Source organism: Dipodomys ordii, unplaced genomic scaffold (assembly GCF_000151885.1).
Source record: "Dipodomys ordii isolate 6190 unplaced genomic scaffold, Dord_2.0 Scaffold86, whole genome shotgun sequence".
NCBI classification, from domain to species: domain Eukaryota; kingdom Metazoa; phylum Chordata; class Mammalia; order Rodentia; family Heteromyidae; genus Dipodomys; species Dipodomys ordii.
In genome coordinates, this window is record NW_012267302.1 from 843,931 (window position 1) to 858,717 (window position 14,787).

Here is a 14,787-nt window from a genome sequence, read left to right on the forward strand (position 1 = left end):
CCCCCAATTCACCACCCAGAGTGGCAGCAGGATCCTGAGGCTTCATGGGTCCCAGGTCTACTTTGTGATGTACAGGAACTTGGCGGTGTCTTGTATTCCTGGTCGCATGGGTACTGGTGGGGCTGAGACTAGAAAGCTCCCAGCACACTGACAGGGTAAAAGGCATGATGGCAGTGCCCACTGCCCATGTCTCCACCCTGCTGTGTCACCTGCAGAAGTGGCTTCTCTCCCCAAGCCACAAAGCCACTCAGCTTTGGTCTAGCCTGGGCAGACTCCCAAACTAGTCTGCAGGTAGGAAGGGACATTAAACTCAAGACCCTAAGCCATCAGGGTTCAGCTCTATTCCTTCCCAGCTCCTCTGGGTGCAGCTCTGTCCTTCCCAATTTCTAGTCACCTCACCCCAGCTCCACTCACTAGAGGAAAGTTCCATCCCCAACAACAGTAAGGACAGACAATCCCAGGGAGGGTTATGCTGATCCAGTCGTGGTCTCTCCTGGGCCAGGCCCTGGGCTGGGAGCAGGGTTAGGCAGTTGGAACTTACCCTGCCTGGGCCAGTGAGAAGAGGCACTGGAGAAGATGGATGGAGACAAGCCTGGAAGTTTGGCAGTTGCCAGGCAGGTAAAGGGCTCTGTCATGCGGTAGATTATTCCTGGGATCAAAGGCAGAACCAGAAATCTGCCTCCACACCTTTGTTGTATGTGACACGGCACATATATAGGCCACAACACAGACACAGGTTCAGAGTTCTGCCCCAGGCCTCCTGAGAATCTGCAGAGAATGCAGGCACCAAGCCTAGCCTGAGGCAGAAGGGCAGAGCCACACAGGTGGGGGGTCCTTGAAGACACAGCCTCTAGAATCGTGCTCACCAGTATAACATAAGCACCAGATTGTGCATCTTGGCTCTGAAAAATCCATCTGGGCCACAGAAGTTATATGAGAGAAAATTAGGTTGCTTAGAGCCCCTTTCTCAATAAGACAGGAGCCTTGGCTGGTCCAGCAGCAACCACTTATGTTTTATGTTTATGTTGTGTGTGTGTGATCCCATCCTGGGGCTTGAACTCAGAACCTGTGTACTATCCCTGAGCTGTAGTGCTCTATCCCTGAGCTTTTACACTTGACCACCTGAGCCACTGCTCCACTTCTGCCTGGAGATAAGAATCTCACAGACTATCTTTGAACCATGACCCTCAGATCTCAGCTTCTTGAGTAACCAGGAACAACTTCTTGTTCTCACCCCACAGGCAACAGACAATGACGTGGGCATCTTTGGGGAAGTCAATTATTTCTTCAGTGATGACCCTGACAGGTAAGCTGCTACCCTGGCCCCTCTGATTGGTCAAGCCCCTAATCCCTCTAGGATGTGGTTTCTGTGACCCTCAAAAGTCAGCCTGTAGCTTTGGGACTGAAGAAGATTGTGGTCTGTGACTATGTGTCTGTGGTTGTACACAACACACCCCCTGCCAGCAGCTGCAGCAGTTATAGGCATTGTCCTTACAACTGAAGGCTAGAAGAACTCAATTACCATTTTCACTCTACTGCAGGTCTGAGAGGCTAATGCATTTGCCCAAATTCACACAGCTGGTAGATGCCAGGGCTGGGCCTCTGTGCATGGTCTTTACCCTAGGCCACAGCTTCCAGCAGACAGAAGGGAGCTTGCCTGCCTGCCTGCCTGCCTGCCTTCCTTTCTTCCTTCCTTCCTGTCCTTCTGCTAGTACTGGGGCTTGAACTCCGTGTTTCACAATGTTGCTTGGCTTTTTCACTCAAGTCTGGTGTTCTATAACTTGAGCCACATCTCCACTTCTGGCTTTTTACTGGTTGATTAGAAATACAAGTCTCACAGATTTGTTTGTCTGGGCTGGCTTCAAACCGTGATTTTCAGATCTCAGCCTCCTTAATAGCTAGGATGACAGGTATGAGCCACTAGCACCTAAGAGGGGGGCCCTTTATGAGCAACAGTCAATAAGTGAGATACTTCCTTCACCACCTGACCTGTGCCACCTTGCCAATCGACATGGTCCTGGAATAGCTCTGGGCCATCTTTTATTCTTGTCTAAAGTTAATTGGAGCCAAGGGGACACCATCTTGTTTTAACATGATCAAAGCCTTGAATTGAGAGGGCAGATCTGTTGCTAAAGACAAAGAGTTTGATGAATTTGGAAGCCCAACAGAAAGAGAACATTAGTGGCTGTCAGCTCCAATTGCTGGCTCTGACTATCTGTGTGAATGATCAAGAAGAGCCTGAGACATCTAGCTGTGTCACCGGCATCTCTAGCTACTCTGAGGCAGAGGCCTCTGCAGATGAGAAATAAAAAAACAAAACATATGCATGGGCTGAGTGCATGGAGCAGCCCGGTCCTGGCAACCTATATTCATGGAGCCTGGGCCTGACTTCAGGATTTCTCATCATTTCTCCTGTTATCGGTCTGGAACTTGCACTGTCCTTAAGCTGGGACCTTCCAGGCTTGGTTGGCTTGTAGCTGTCACACGGGCAGAGCACATGCATGCCCACTGATGGCCTCTGGAGGGGACATCAGAGGAAGCCATTGCTGCCCCCACAGGACACGAGCCAGTCTCTTTGCTGAGAGGACCTTCCCCTTATGGGACATTCTGCTGCCTTTTTAGACCATTTTGATGCAGCAGAACTCTCGAGGGTGGCAGAAATTGTGCCCTGTGGCTCTCCAACATCTACACATTCTCCAGTTCTTGGAAGGTCCTGCTCTCAGCAGCAAGGTCCTTCTACCCCAGGTTCCTCCCTGAAGTGTTTACAGTGCTCATCCTCTAACCCACTTGAATGGGGCATCTTTTCTCTCCCTCCTTCCTACCTGATGCAGGTTCTCCCTGGACAAGGACACGGGGCTGATCGTGCTGATTGCTCGGCTGGACTATGAACTCATCCAGCGCTTCACCTTGACCGTCATTGCTCGGGATGGGGGTGGTGAGGAGACAACGGGCAGGGTCAGGATCAACGTGTTAGATGTCAATGACAATGTGCCCACCTTCCAGAAGGATGCCTACGTGGGTGCCCTGAGGGAGAATGAGCCCTCTGTCACGCAGCTGGTGCGGCTCCGGGTAAGGTCCCGGGGGGGGGGTTGTATTGTAACCATTTCATTTGTCCTCACTCCACTCATTCTGCCTGACTACCTTAGGAAGGGAGAAAGGTATTCATCTCCCATCCACAAGGGGGGGGGAGTCACATTCTTGACCTGTGTGGCACCTTTTCTGAGCAGCACCTTCTATCCCCAGCAACTGTGTTCATAGTGTCTGGCTCAGCTAGTCACCACTGAGTACACCATTGAGTGGGCAGCAGTTCTTTGTGCAAGGCTCCCAATGCTTCATTTTATAGAAAAGGAGGCAGGAGGGGAAGGACAGGCCCTGGAAGATGCTGTGCAACAATAGAGAGGCAGAGCCAGCTCTGGAACAGAGGCTCTTGTCTACCAGTGTCCTCCTGCAGAGTACCAGCCATATCCTCCAGACCCCTGTCCTAAGCTGCCCACCCAGGGCTTCCTTCAGAAGGCAAGAAGGCTTCTTTCTGAAGGCAAGAGCAGAGGGATATGAGTAGCAGTAAACAGAGAGAAGGAGAGTCATGTGCTACCCAGCATGGCCACAGTTTCCCATTAGACCCCATTGCTTTCTCCTCCACTGGACTCCAGATACACCAGAGACTGGGAAATCCTGGAGACTTCTAGGCCCAGGGACAATCTGGAAAGTAGCTATTTATTCAGGCATTCAAGGAAAGGAAAGCTTCCCTTCCAAGTGCCTTCTTCTTTTTGCTTTGATATAACACACCTTTATTAAATACCTACTGTATGCCATGTACTACACTGGATTCTAGTATGCTGCTGAAAGCAAGAAACACAATTGTAATGTTTTCCATGGGGCTGATGGTCTAAGAAAAGTAGGCAACAACTGAATAAGAAATTATAGGAGGTGCAAGAGGACTGATGGGACATATAGCACTCCAGTCTGTTGTCTATTGCTATGATAAAACACCTTAGACTGTGGTTTTTTTTTTTTTATCCAGTCATGGGGCCTAAACTCTGGGCCTGGGCTCTGTCCCTCATTCTTCAGCTCAAGGCTAGCACTCTACCACTTGAGCCACAGCACCACTTCTGGCTTTTTTTTTTCCTGCTTATGTGGTGCTGAGGAATCAAATCCAGGGCCTCATGCATGCAGGGCAAGCGCTCTACCACTGAGCCATCTTCCCAGCCCTAGACTATATTTTATAAACAAAAGAGGTTTGTGTAGCACTCAGTTTTGGAGGCTGAAGGCTTAAGATTTGGTGTATCCATTGATTTGGCCTCTGGTGAGGGCCTCGTTAACTGTATCACAGCATGGCAGGTAGCCTCAGGATGGGAAGCATGTGTGAGAAGAGATTACATGGAAAGCAGAGAGATTCAGGGCTAGACTTGCTTATTTAATAGCAAATCACCAGAAGTAACTAAAGTTCTTCCAGAGCTACATTAATCCATTCTGGTCATAGAGTTCCCAATGACCTAACCATGTCCCAATAGGCCCCACCCCTTAAAGATTCTACCTCCTCTTAATACTGCCACATCAAGGACTAAACCAGCAGCACCTGGACCCTTAGGGTACGAACTGTACCCAAATCATTGTCTGTCCTACCTTGGTCTGGTGGTCAGGAGATGTATCAGTGGGCTGGGATGTTGGAGCTAGGACAGAAGGAGAGGTAGAGCCTGGTACCTCTTTCCAGCCCCCAGGCTACCCTCTTAATTCTCCAGGCCACCACCATACCCAGAACATGGAGAAGAGTAGGGTATTTTCCAAGAGCTAGAGGGTGGGTTCCAGCTGAGAGACAAGGGGGGGGGTCCTTGAAGTCCTGAGCCAGGATGTGACATGAGCTGGGTCACCCAAAGAGGCACTTGCTCACTCTTCCCCCCATCCTCCTTTGTCTGGTTCCCAGCCTTCTGTAGACTCCTGGGGCCTTACCTGTTCTCCTCCTTCCAGGCCACAGATGAAGACTCCCCTCCTAACAACCAGATTACCTACAGCATTGTCAATGCCTCTGCCTTTGGCAGCTACTTTGACATTAGCGTGTACGAGGGCTATGGAGGTGAGTGGCATGGCACTGAGCACCTAGCTGGGAAGACGGCTGGTTAGTGGGTTTCTTGTACTCCCAGCCTTCTCTAGAGGGGGAAAGTCATCTTCTGCCTCCCAGTGCCCCTGGTACTCAGGGAGCTGACACCCTCCTGGAGCAGCATGTAGGAAAATATCTGCTTCCCTAAGATCAGCATCAGGGCCACATCTGCCAGGTCTTTCTCTGGAGCTTAGGTTGATATCCAGGCCTATAAGCAAGCTGGAAGTCTTGACTTTCCAAGGACCAAGTTGAGGGGTCCTCAAACTGCCTGGGGAGATCTGTGGTGGAGTCTTAGCGGCTGAGTCTCCTGCCACAGCCCCATGCTCCCCTCTCAGCCTTTCCAGCCATGGCCTGGCCCACTCTAAGCTTGGTGTTTTTATCTATGAAGTAGGGCTTACCCATATATTCTCAGCCTGAGGGGGAACTGTGGCTTCTGGGACAGCTGAAGTCTGCTTACAGGGGGCCTAGATTCCCACTCCTGTCATTTCAGTGATCAGCGTGAGCCGTCCCCTGGATTATGAACAGATTCCCAATGGGCTGATATACTTGACAGTCATGGCCGAGGATGCCGGCAACCCCCCTCTCAACAGCACCGTCCCAGTCATCATTGAGGTATTTGTAAGTATCAGCGGCCCTGCCCCAACCCCATGGTGTAGGGCCATGTCCCCTACATCTTTGCCTGTCTCCACAGCTTAGAAGGTCCCAAGGTCTGCTTCCAGCATACCTCTCCATTGCTGTAGCCACTTGTCAGTGTGACTGACCAGGGAGGCCTGGAAGCTCAGGGGCTCTGACTCTACTCTGACTCCATGCAGGGGAGCTTCAGGACAGACTTTGGGGGAGGAGGAGCTGAGAACAGCAAGAAGGAAATGGAGCCACAGCAAGGAGGAAATGGAGTAGGGTTCTTTCATTGATGGCCAAGTACTTCAAAGCCTTCAGGGATACCGGGAAGGTCACCCCTCCCCCATCCCCCTCTCTTCTATTTCTAGTCTCTCCTCTGTCCCTCCTTTGCTTTTCTCTTATCTCTTCCCACTCCTTTAAAGACCTAAAGGGACTGGAAAGCAAAGCATGGCTTGTCTGACATGAATGTCAAGCACACCTTAGTGTGTCCCTGTCTAAAATTATCAGTCCCTCAATCCATCTCCACGGCTGGCTCATTTTCCCCCCATGCAGCTCCCCTAACCATCCTGGGGATGAAGAGCAAGCTGGACAGTAATGCTCATGGGCCTCTCCCCCCTGAGGCCCTCGCATACCTGATCAAGCACAAGCACACCCCTCCTCCCACTCCCCCAACACATCTAAAGGAAGAGTGAGCACGTCAGCGGAAGTCAGTGCATTATCAGCTCCCAAGGATTAAATCAGATGTCAGCTAGGAGATACACAGAGATTTGACATAAGCTTAGTAAAGTCTGGCCCAGAGCCAGCTTGCTGGGTGGTCTTTCCTGTCACTGCCAGCTTCATCAGGCATGGAGCAAAGCCCCGGGGCCACCTCCCACTTGGGAAGCTTCTAGCCCAGGTAGGAGGCCCTCCTTACATCCCTACTTGTGTGGAGCTTGGGTGATGGGAAAAGGAGGCAGTGCCTGGGGGAGCCTTCCAGGTGGGTGCTGGGAGTGGGGAGGGGGAATAAACTTCAGGGTGGCCAAGGCTAGGCACATGCAGGGACAGAGGGAGGTGCAGACTCAGGGCCCTGCTTCTAGAGCCCTTGCTAAGGACCACAACAGGAAGTGACTTCACAGGAAGAGACTCCCCGCCAAATACTCTGTCTTAAACCCACCACCTCTTGCCTTAGTCCACAGAGCCTGAAGTCATTCCCTGCATATAATGGTGTCCTGGTGTTCTCCACCTAGTGGCCTGACCCTGACTGCGTATCTCAACCTGACTGGTTTCACTTGGCAAGCCAGGTGTACCCTGGGATGAGCCTTATTTGCACGTATCTGCTCCCCCTCTGGTGCTGCCAGAGGGGTCCACAGGGTTTTGGTGCTTGCGTCTTGTCTACCCCAGCCCCCTAGCAGCAGGAGGGACTGGCAACAAAGACAGGCACATCTATTCTGTCTTGGTCTTCAGAGCAGGGCTTTTTACACAGCACAGTCACTCGTGTCTAAGGACCACACTTGAAAAGGTCACCGCCTTCGGGCTGATTTTGCATGTGGGTGGTTTTTAAGTAGCTGTCACTCCACTAAGCTGCCTCCTCCCTTCACCAAAAAGGATTTTTTCTCGATTGGAAAGAAAAAAAGAAAAGGAAAGGAAAACCCAGCTGGGCACGATGGAGTAGCTGGCCAGGGGTGGGGAGAGACGGATCAGAGCCTTGGGGCTCAGAGGAGGAGCAGGTGAGAAGGGCCAGGTGATTCCTTTTCATCCACTGCTTGTTGGTTTTTAATAAAGAAGTCAAACTCGGTTTGTAGATTTCCCATTAGGGGACAATAAGCTTTTTATAGTGGGAGCTGTTGAATTAGAACTAATAGCGAACAGAGCTCCAGGATCCGGAGAAATATCGCTAATAAGTTTCTGCCTCGCGCTCCGTCACTGACATTCTCAGCGGCGTTTCGTGCAGTGAAGCAGAAGCTCTGCATGAGTGTGTGTGGACCTACACTTGTGCCCTCACAGAGGTAAGGGAGAGGTCTCACTGTACCAGTGCAAGCATCAGATAACCAGGGAGGCCTGAGGCCACCAAGTTCCCTAGCAAGAGGGACTGGTTAGCACGAGCCAGCAAGGGGGTCAGTTTGGGGATTATGGGAGCAGAGAAGGCTGGGGTGCTCTAAGGTCCTGAGGTGTGGCAGACCACACCTGTGTTCATAGCTAGACATGAGGACAGTAAGAGGGAGGATCCTAGCTGGAAGATGGTGGTTCATACTTATAATCCTAGCTACTCAGGTGACTGAGATCTGAGGATCGAGGTTCAAAGCCAACCCCGGGCAGGAAAGTCCATGAGACTCTTACCTCCAATGAACCACAAAAAGCTGGGAGTGGAGGGGTGGCTCAAGTGGTAGAGCACTAACCTTGAGCACAACAGCTTAGGGAAAGTGTGCAGGCCCTGAGTTCAAGCCCCAGGACCAGTAAATAAAATTTAAATAAATTAATAAAAATTAATAAAGGAAAAAAGGATCCTTCCCCTCAAAGGTCGAATAGAGCCGGACCTAAGATTGTTATGGCAGGGGTTGGGGTGGGGGAACTCACCCAGTGCCCGAGGTCTGTCTGCACACTGCTCTTAGGGCACAGGGTGAGTGGGGGTGGCTCAGAGCCAAGTTACCCAAGAGGCTTCCTCCAAGAGTGAGCAGGAAGAATTTTTGACTAGTGATTGCAAAAGCTGTGGTTAGGAGAAGAGTCTCAGACACAGGGGAGCTTCTCTGAGGGATAAGGTGAGGGAGGGACTATATAAAAGGTAAGAGAGAGAGACTATACCTGCTGCTGATTCCCCCAAGACAGCCCCACCCTCACTCTTGCCTGGATCAGCACCTCAGCCAAGTGCCTGCTGGCCTGGTGCAGACTGGGCCACAGGAGAGAACACTCCAGGATTGGCAGTGCCAGGCTGTGTGTGTGTGTGTGTGTGTGTGTGTGTAGCTGTAGCTGTAGCTGTAGCTGTAGGTGTATATAGGAGGGTCTGCATGTCTCCACTTGTAGCCAGCCCACGGCAGGTATCCCAGCTCTGAAAATGATCTGTCCTGCCACTGCATACTTCAGTATCTTTAAGGGTTATGTGTTTTTTTCCTCCTTCCTTCTTGTGGGCCTCCTAGAATCTTCCTCCATCTTAGCTGAACTAGAAGGGAAGGGAAGATGAAGGAGACAGCTCCTGTCTGGGGCAGATGTGCTGAGGGAAGGAAGACTGGGTGGGGACCAGGAACACTGGGAGTTGTAGGCAAGCCGACTCCATCTTTACTCACCATCTCTTGGTCCCATAGCATTGCACAGGCTTCCCTGAGTCCTGTCCTGCCCTGAACATATCCCACCCAAGAGACAGCTGACTCTCATGACACTATGCAGGGCCAGAACTACCCAGAGCCAGTGGGCACAGCCTGCCCCACAGCACCTGCTCTGGACAGCTGGACAGCCTGGCTGACCCCTGGCACCTGTAACCCATCTGCTTTTTTTTTTTCCAGGATGAGAATGACAATCCTCCCACCTTCAGCAAGCCTGCCTACTTTGTCTCAGTGGTGGAGAACATCATGGCAGGTATGCCAGGGCAGGGGGTAGAGGGCCTGAAGGTGGGCAGCCAGCAGGTGCAGGCACCTGCCATGTGTAGACTCCAACAGAGAAAGCCTGAGGCCTTCTCTGTCTCCTAGGCAGATCATCTCTCTACAAGTCAGGAGCAGTTTTGGAGACATCTAGTTACAAGCCAGAGCACTAGGAGTCAACACCCCACTGGGCACTGGGTACCTGCCCTCCTGTAGCTAGTCTAGTGGGAAGAGAATAATGATCCACATTTCATTAAGCAATCCAGATAAAAGACTCTAGAGCACAAAGAGTTCTGAGACTGTGGTGCTATTAGATCCATCCCAGGAGCCATGACATCCAAGAGAGTGTCCCTGAAAGGCAGCCTTGCAGCATGCTCCTAGACAGCTGGAGTCAAAGACAGCCAGAGGCAGGGCCAGCTGGAATTAGGAATGGTCTTCTATGTACCACTGGCCTTCTAATGAGAGCCTTTGCATATCTCTCTGGTGTCTAATGCCAGCCTGTGCCCAGCTGATCCTTTCCTATTCTGACTAGGAATCCCCTGACCGGGAGTCCCCAGCCCTCCCCTCCCTCCCAGAGCCTCTTGCAAGGAGGGGCCTTTCCTGTGCATCTAGTTGTGTATGCTTGGATAAAGGGACACATCCTGATCAGGCAGGATGGAGAGTCTGATCTGAGGCCCCAGGCCACCGCCCCTGGAAGGCACCCAGCCTGCCCTTCCCAGGTATTGTGGGCACTCAGCACAGGGGCAGCTATGGTAGCTATGGTTATGGTCCCAGGGCACCTAGATGTTGCACCCTAGGGAGCTTCCCAGCCACCCTCAGGTAGATGGCCTGCTAGGTTCATTTACAGAGGATAAGAACCAGATGCCCTGACCAGGGGACTACAGGTAAAGATTCTGCTGGAAGTGGTGCTGTGGCTCAAGTGGTTGAGTGCACACCTTGAGCTGAAGAGCTCGGGGACAGCACCCAGGCCCAGAGTTCAAGACCCATGACCAACAAAAACAAAAACAAAAAAGACTCCGTAGCCTGCACACTGCAGCTGGCAAGTAGATGATAGGAGAAGATTCAGGCCAAAGCCAGGTGGGCACAGCCTCAGCCTCAGCAAGCAACCACCACTCATCATGGCGTCTGGCCAGAGCTGGAAGAAAAGCTAATTCCCGACCCAGGACTTCGTGTAGCTGGAAATGAAGGCAAAGGCCTTAACTGGACATTAACGAGAAAATAAAAACTCATATAAATTCCCCTGCGAACGGATAAAACAGAACCAAAATTGGATGCAGTAAATGTAGAATAAGTTAATATGGAGCTTCATTTCTATTTGACTCAAAGTAAAAGCTGGTCAATCTGTGGGGCAAGTCAGGTGGGGGTGGGGAGTGCAGAGGGAGGTGGGGATGGCTCAGCCCACCCCAGGCTGACTTCACCCATCCACAGGGCCTTGCCCTACCTGCCCACGAGCAGTGGGTAAGTCCAGTCTTGTCCCTGGGACACCCCACAGGCAGGCTGCTCACTTCCCTGAGGCCTGGTCATCCAAAGGTTCCCAGGTCCTGGTCCCAGGGACTAAGCAACATCCCTGCCTCCTTGTCTCCTTAAAGGAGCCACAGTGCTGTTTCTGAATGCTACAGACCTGGACCGCTCTCGGGAGTATGGCCAAGAGTCCATCATCTACTCCTTGGAAGGCTCCTCCCAGTTCCGGATCAACGCCCGCTCTGGTAAGCCCCCAGGCCTGACGCTCACTCCCCCACCTGGACAGTCTGAACTGTGTCTTCTCCTTTTTGGTTGGGCACAACCTTGCTATAAGAACCTGTTTTTATCCCTACGCTAGTCATTTGAATATGGTTACTGATCTTACACCTAAACAATCTCTTTGTGAATCTATTCCCAAAAGGATGTCTTCCAAGGGTAGAGTTATCCTCCTCCCCAACTCCAACAGCTGGCTGACATGTGGCACATCTGGGACACATGTACTCACACCTCAGGGTCCCTCCCTCAGCCGACTTCGCCTTGAATCCTGGCTCTTCCTCATACACACCTGTGTGCCTGGATTAAATGAGTGACTACAGGGAACACACTCAGACTAGGGCTGAACAAAATTAATATCATTATTTTCTTTTATTTCTTCATCTAGCACACTCTATTCCCATCTTCCTGCTCAGCTTGTATAACTTTCTCTCTTTCTTCATCACTTTATATGCCTCCCTCTAGTTTTCCCTCCTTAAGCTAGAGAGAAAGAAAGAAGCAACAAGAGACCTCAGGCAGTTTAGCCAGAACTAGAAGGAATCTGAAATCCTTGAGGTTACTCAAAGGTCAATGGGGACTGAGCCAGGCACTGTGTTAGGTGCTTGGGTAGGAAGAGTAAGATCCAAGTCAGCCTTGTAGGCTGGCAAAGCACTGGCTTCCCCAGCTCCCATTTCTGTGTGAGATGCCTACAGAACCTTGACGCTCAGTGTCTGAGGACAGTAGAAGCACACAGTGGTCCAGGGTTAACGTTCTACAAGATGATTCTCCGCCTGGGCCCCTTCCAAATTGTGGCTCTCTACGGGTCATTGTGTTGAGGAAGTTGATAGGCCAGACCTGGAATTGACATGCATCATTCCTGCCCATAGCCCATTGGTCAGACCAGGCAACGGACTCACCTACATGACAGGAAGCCTAGGAATGGAGACCCTGCCTGTCAATCACGTTGTAGCAACATTTCAACTCTGGGAAGTGAGTAAGAATCCTGAGGAATACTGTCTATCCCTGCCACAGATGATCAGGAGCCCACGAGGGCATCAAGCCTTCCTGTTACCCACACTTCCTGGAAGTTGGCCTTCATTGTCTTTTATCTCAGAAACTCAAGGAGCAGATGGCTGGAAGAGAGGGGACCCAGGGCTCTCATGAGCCTCTTCTTCCAACTCTGAAAACACAAAGGTCTTCTTCCTACCTTCAAAAGTGAGCCCCCACCCCCAGAAAGTTTAGAGTAATAGTCAGACCTCAACATCTACTCAGGTCTTGGTTTACAGATCCCTTACAGACACCAAAATGCTCCAGTCCCTTATGTATACAGTGTAGTATTTGCATATAACTTTCGGACATCACCAGGCATCCTCAAACCATTTCTCCCATTATTATAATACCTAATTCAGTGTAAATATTAGGTAAGAGGTTGTTATACTGTTGTTTAGGGAATGTACAACAAGTATGTATGAAAATCTGTACATGCTCAGTCTAGATGCAATCATTTAATGAGATTTTTCCATCCGTGGAGAGTTGAATCTACATATATGGAGTCCATAGTCAATATCATTCATTACTATGTACCACATGCCCACCCCTGCTCCTCATTCTGAAATTGGTCCCATCTCACTTTTCCCTCCAGATGAGGAAACTGAGGCACATGAATTTGACTAGGAAAGCAGAGTCTGACTGACCTCTTGACCCTAGAGCCCAAATGCTAATTGCTATGGTCTGTGAAGTTACATTATGGTCCCTCCTGCCACCCTAATGTAATAGGGTCTCTCTGAGTAGCCTCCTTCCCTGGCCTTGATTCAGAGACACTTCATGACAGCACAGACATTTTTCTATTACCTTGGAGCCTGTTCCTTCAAGCTCCTTTGTCATATTACCCAGGCCCAGCGCACAAAGGTGGCCTTAATTGGATCTAATTTCTCAGACAGGAGAGGCCATCAATCATGCTGACAATTTCATGTTTAAAACTTTTCAGAGATTAATTTCTTCCGTGCCCTGCCAATTAATTGACACCACCCCAGTGGGGAGCATGGCTCAGTGGGCAGACCTTGGCCAGTCTTTGGTTCTTGGCCTTGGTATCTTGGCTGCCTTGTCCCTCATCCTTGGCTCCCTGATCAGTTCTATACCAGCCAGAGAACAGACAAGAGTGCCAAGGAGGGAAGTGGCAGAATTTAAATGGCCCCTGGAACAAACCACCTCAGCAACATTGTTTTATGGTAGAAGAAATCAAGCACAGAGCAGCTAAACAACTTGTTCTAGGACACAAAGCTCAGGCAATGGGAATAAAAGGGTGGGCAGCACCCAATCCCTGCCCCTGGGGAGCTTTCAGAGTCCACTGGAAGAGAGTGATCATTTTCTTCACCTCAGGTTACTTCATCTTTACACCTCTGCTGAGAAAGCATGTTGGTGTCCAGTATGCAGACAAGCAAACTGAAGCTTAAAAAAATGAAGTATCTCTCCCAATGCTGAGCATCTGCCCAGTGCTGGTGGCTGACACATGCAATCATAACTACTTAGGAAGCTGAGATCTAAAGGACTGAGGTTCAAGGACAGGCCATGCAGAAAAGTTCATGAGATTCTATGTCCAAAAATAACCAGGAATAAAAAGAGCTAGACATGTAGTTCAATTAATAGGGCACAAATACGAGACCCTGAATTCAAACTCTAGTGCCACAGAAACAAAGCAGAAAGCCTAAGCTGGACAACTAGAAAGGGCCAGAATCTCTATTCTCAATGTGGAGACTACAACAAAGAGTAAACAAATGTACCAGTACTACTCACTAGACACTATGTTGAAAATGAACTATGCAACTTGTGGGAAGGGACAGGAGGGGAAAACTTGGAGAGAGCAAAGGAAGGAGTGACATTGTCCAAAAGGAAATGTACTCATGACCTGACCCCTCTGTACATCACTTTTATAACAATTTTAAATTATATATATATATATATATATATATATATATATATATACACACATATATATGGCAGAGACTGCAGCCTTCAGCTGTGTGAGCTGGTAGATGGCCTGGCTGTGCATGGTGAGGGGCTGAGGTGCTCTTGCCAGCCCCCACCAACCAAGCAAGTTCTATGGTCAATGCTATCAAGTCAGCAACTTGAAATGGAGCCCTGGTGGGAGTATTCACACCACCAAAATCAGCAAATGCTTTTTCCTGTGGCTAATTGCCAAACATTTGCCAGTAAGCCCTTCCCAAGATGACGTCTGTCATTGAGTTATATCAAAATGCAAAGACATGCAGCAACAGCTGACAAAAATTGCCGTATTTTAAATGTTTCTGCTTAACAGGGTAACTTGTTTACACACTGAAGGAAGTTAAGACAATATAATTAGGCTATAAATGGATAATTAGGACATGATCTTATAACTACCAATCCTCCATGTGCTCTCAGTTCCCACGCCAAGGCCTGAGTCACAAGCCTGAGCCTCCAGGGAAATGCAGAGGGTTTCCTCTTCCTGTTGTCTCCCAGGATTAAACTACGTGGTATGCCCAGAGTTCAAGCCCAACGACTGACAAAAAAAAAAAATATTCTAGCCAGGCGTTGGTGGCTCATGCCTGTAATCCTAGCTACTCAGGAGGCTGAGATCTGAGCATCGCGGTTCAAAGCCAGCCCAGGCAGGAAAGACCATGAGACTCCTATCTCCAATAAAAACCACCAGAAAACCGGAAGTGGTGCTGTAGCTCAAGTGGTAGAGTGCTTGCCTTGAGCTGAAGAGCTGAGGGACAGCGCCCAGGCCCTGAGTTCAAGCCCCACGACCGACAAAAAAAAAAAAAAAAATTAATA

At 50.0% G+C, this 14,787-nt stretch overlaps 1 protein-coding gene across 6 annotated transcripts in view; it reads left to right on the plus strand.

Annotated features, from left to right (window-relative positions):
* The window catches only part of Cdh23 (cadherin-related 23), a 323,607-nt gene that overhangs the window by 195,340 nt on the left and 113,480 nt on the right, over positions 1-14,787 (plus strand). For all 6 annotated transcript variants that reach the window (XR_001175416.1, XM_013025633.1, XM_013025635.1 and 3 more), the window contains 6 exons: positions 1,242-1,306; positions 2,832-3,069; positions 4,966-5,071; positions 5,586-5,713; positions 9,187-9,259; positions 10,851-10,967. Coding sequence is in view for 5 of the 6 variants with exons in the window: in XM_013025633.1 (XP_012881087.1) it covers positions 1,242-1,306; positions 2,832-3,069; positions 4,966-5,071; positions 5,586-5,713; positions 9,187-9,259; positions 10,851-10,967 (727 nt within the window). In the remaining variant the exon portion in view is untranslated. The remainder of the gene's footprint in view (positions 1-1,241; positions 1,307-2,831; positions 3,070-4,965; positions 5,072-5,585; positions 5,714-9,186; positions 9,260-10,850; positions 10,968-14,787) is intronic.